Raw genomic sequence first — 1,227 nt, 5'->3', positions numbered from 1 at the left:
TATCAAATTTGCGTTGGCAGCGGCATCAGTGATCTCTCTTTCTGCACTTACTGCCTTCTTTACCGCCTCTTTCAATTCACTCTTTATCTCATTCACATTTTCAGATAGACGCAAAGCACGGCTTGTAACATCCGAAACAAGCTGTCCAAGTTCATTGGCCTTATTTGCTGCATTCTTTGCACGGTTTGACGCTTCTCTCCATTCTTCCTGTACGGTGTTTACTGACGCAAGGATAATCTTCACATCATTGTTCTCCTTCTCCATCTTAGCTTTCAATTCATTCAATTTCTGTAAAATATTCTTTTCCTCAAAATCTTGGGACGCCGCACCATTATCCGCATATGCCACACACACACAGCACTGCAGAAGTACCAACAGGTACACCACGCGGTACAGTTGGACGAACATCGTTGTCATGATTGTCACTGTGGGTTGCTTGGCTCTGTGGTAACAAGGAAGAAGAGAAAAAGAAACAAAGAACACAAAGAGGAGTGCAAACACAACATCTATACACAGACACACAGGAAAAGCAGCGCAGTACATAAAGCACAAAGAAGAATAAGGGAAAAGAAAACAAGAAGAAATATTCCCATCAGGTGAAGAACAAACCACACCCATGTGACTGCACTCCACAGTCAGACAGATGTGTCTCTTACCAAACCACAATACAATTAAAACCCGTGTATATATACATATATAAAGAAAAGAACAATAAATTATTTCACTCCCTTTTTAGGAGTCTGCATCACCCAATAAGTACATTTGGCACAAATGAGTATGCAGTCAAATGCCCAACAATATAGTTACAGTGAGGGAAGGGGAGAAAAAACAAAAAAAACTACACAGTGAATTCAATTACAATAAAAAAAAACAAGCACACACAATAGAGGGGAACAGTATATTTCAATTCTTCTGCAGATGGCTGCGCACACTCGCAGGTGCAGGCACAACAGTCCACCATCACAGCAGCACACCACACAGGTGCACGGGAACAACCAATGCTGCAGAAGGGAAACAAAAGTATATAAGCGAGGGGTGGAGCACAGAACCCAGCAAAGAAAAAATTAAAAAAAAAAAAAGCACACATGCCTATAAGGCTAATAGACCTCAATGAACCCCAGTCAATCAATCATCAACGGCCAGTGCGTCCCTGCGCTGCAATATCACCTAACCCACGGGCCATGCAGAGAAACAAACACGCAAAGAATATAGAGGGATTCACCTTCG

General features: G+C 42.1%; 1 protein-coding gene across 1 annotated transcript; it reads right to left on the bottom strand.

Annotated features, from left to right (window-relative positions):
- Positions 1-417, bottom strand: TM35_001871000 (uncharacterized protein; the record flags this gene model as incomplete). The annotated part of the gene is made up of 1 exon (XM_029031984.1): positions 1-417. A coding segment is annotated over one exon (417 nt), but the record flags the coding sequence as incomplete, so codon positions are not given.
- Positions 418-1,227: the final 810 nt, after the last annotated feature.

This window comes from Trypanosoma theileri (genome assembly GCF_002087225.1).
Source record: "Trypanosoma theileri isolate Edinburgh chromosome Unknown TM35_Tth_187_V1, whole genome shotgun sequence".
Lineage (NCBI taxonomy): Eukaryota > Euglenozoa > Kinetoplastea > Trypanosomatida > Trypanosomatidae > Trypanosoma > Trypanosoma theileri.
This window is presented reverse-complemented; position numbering and strand designations above follow the sequence as displayed.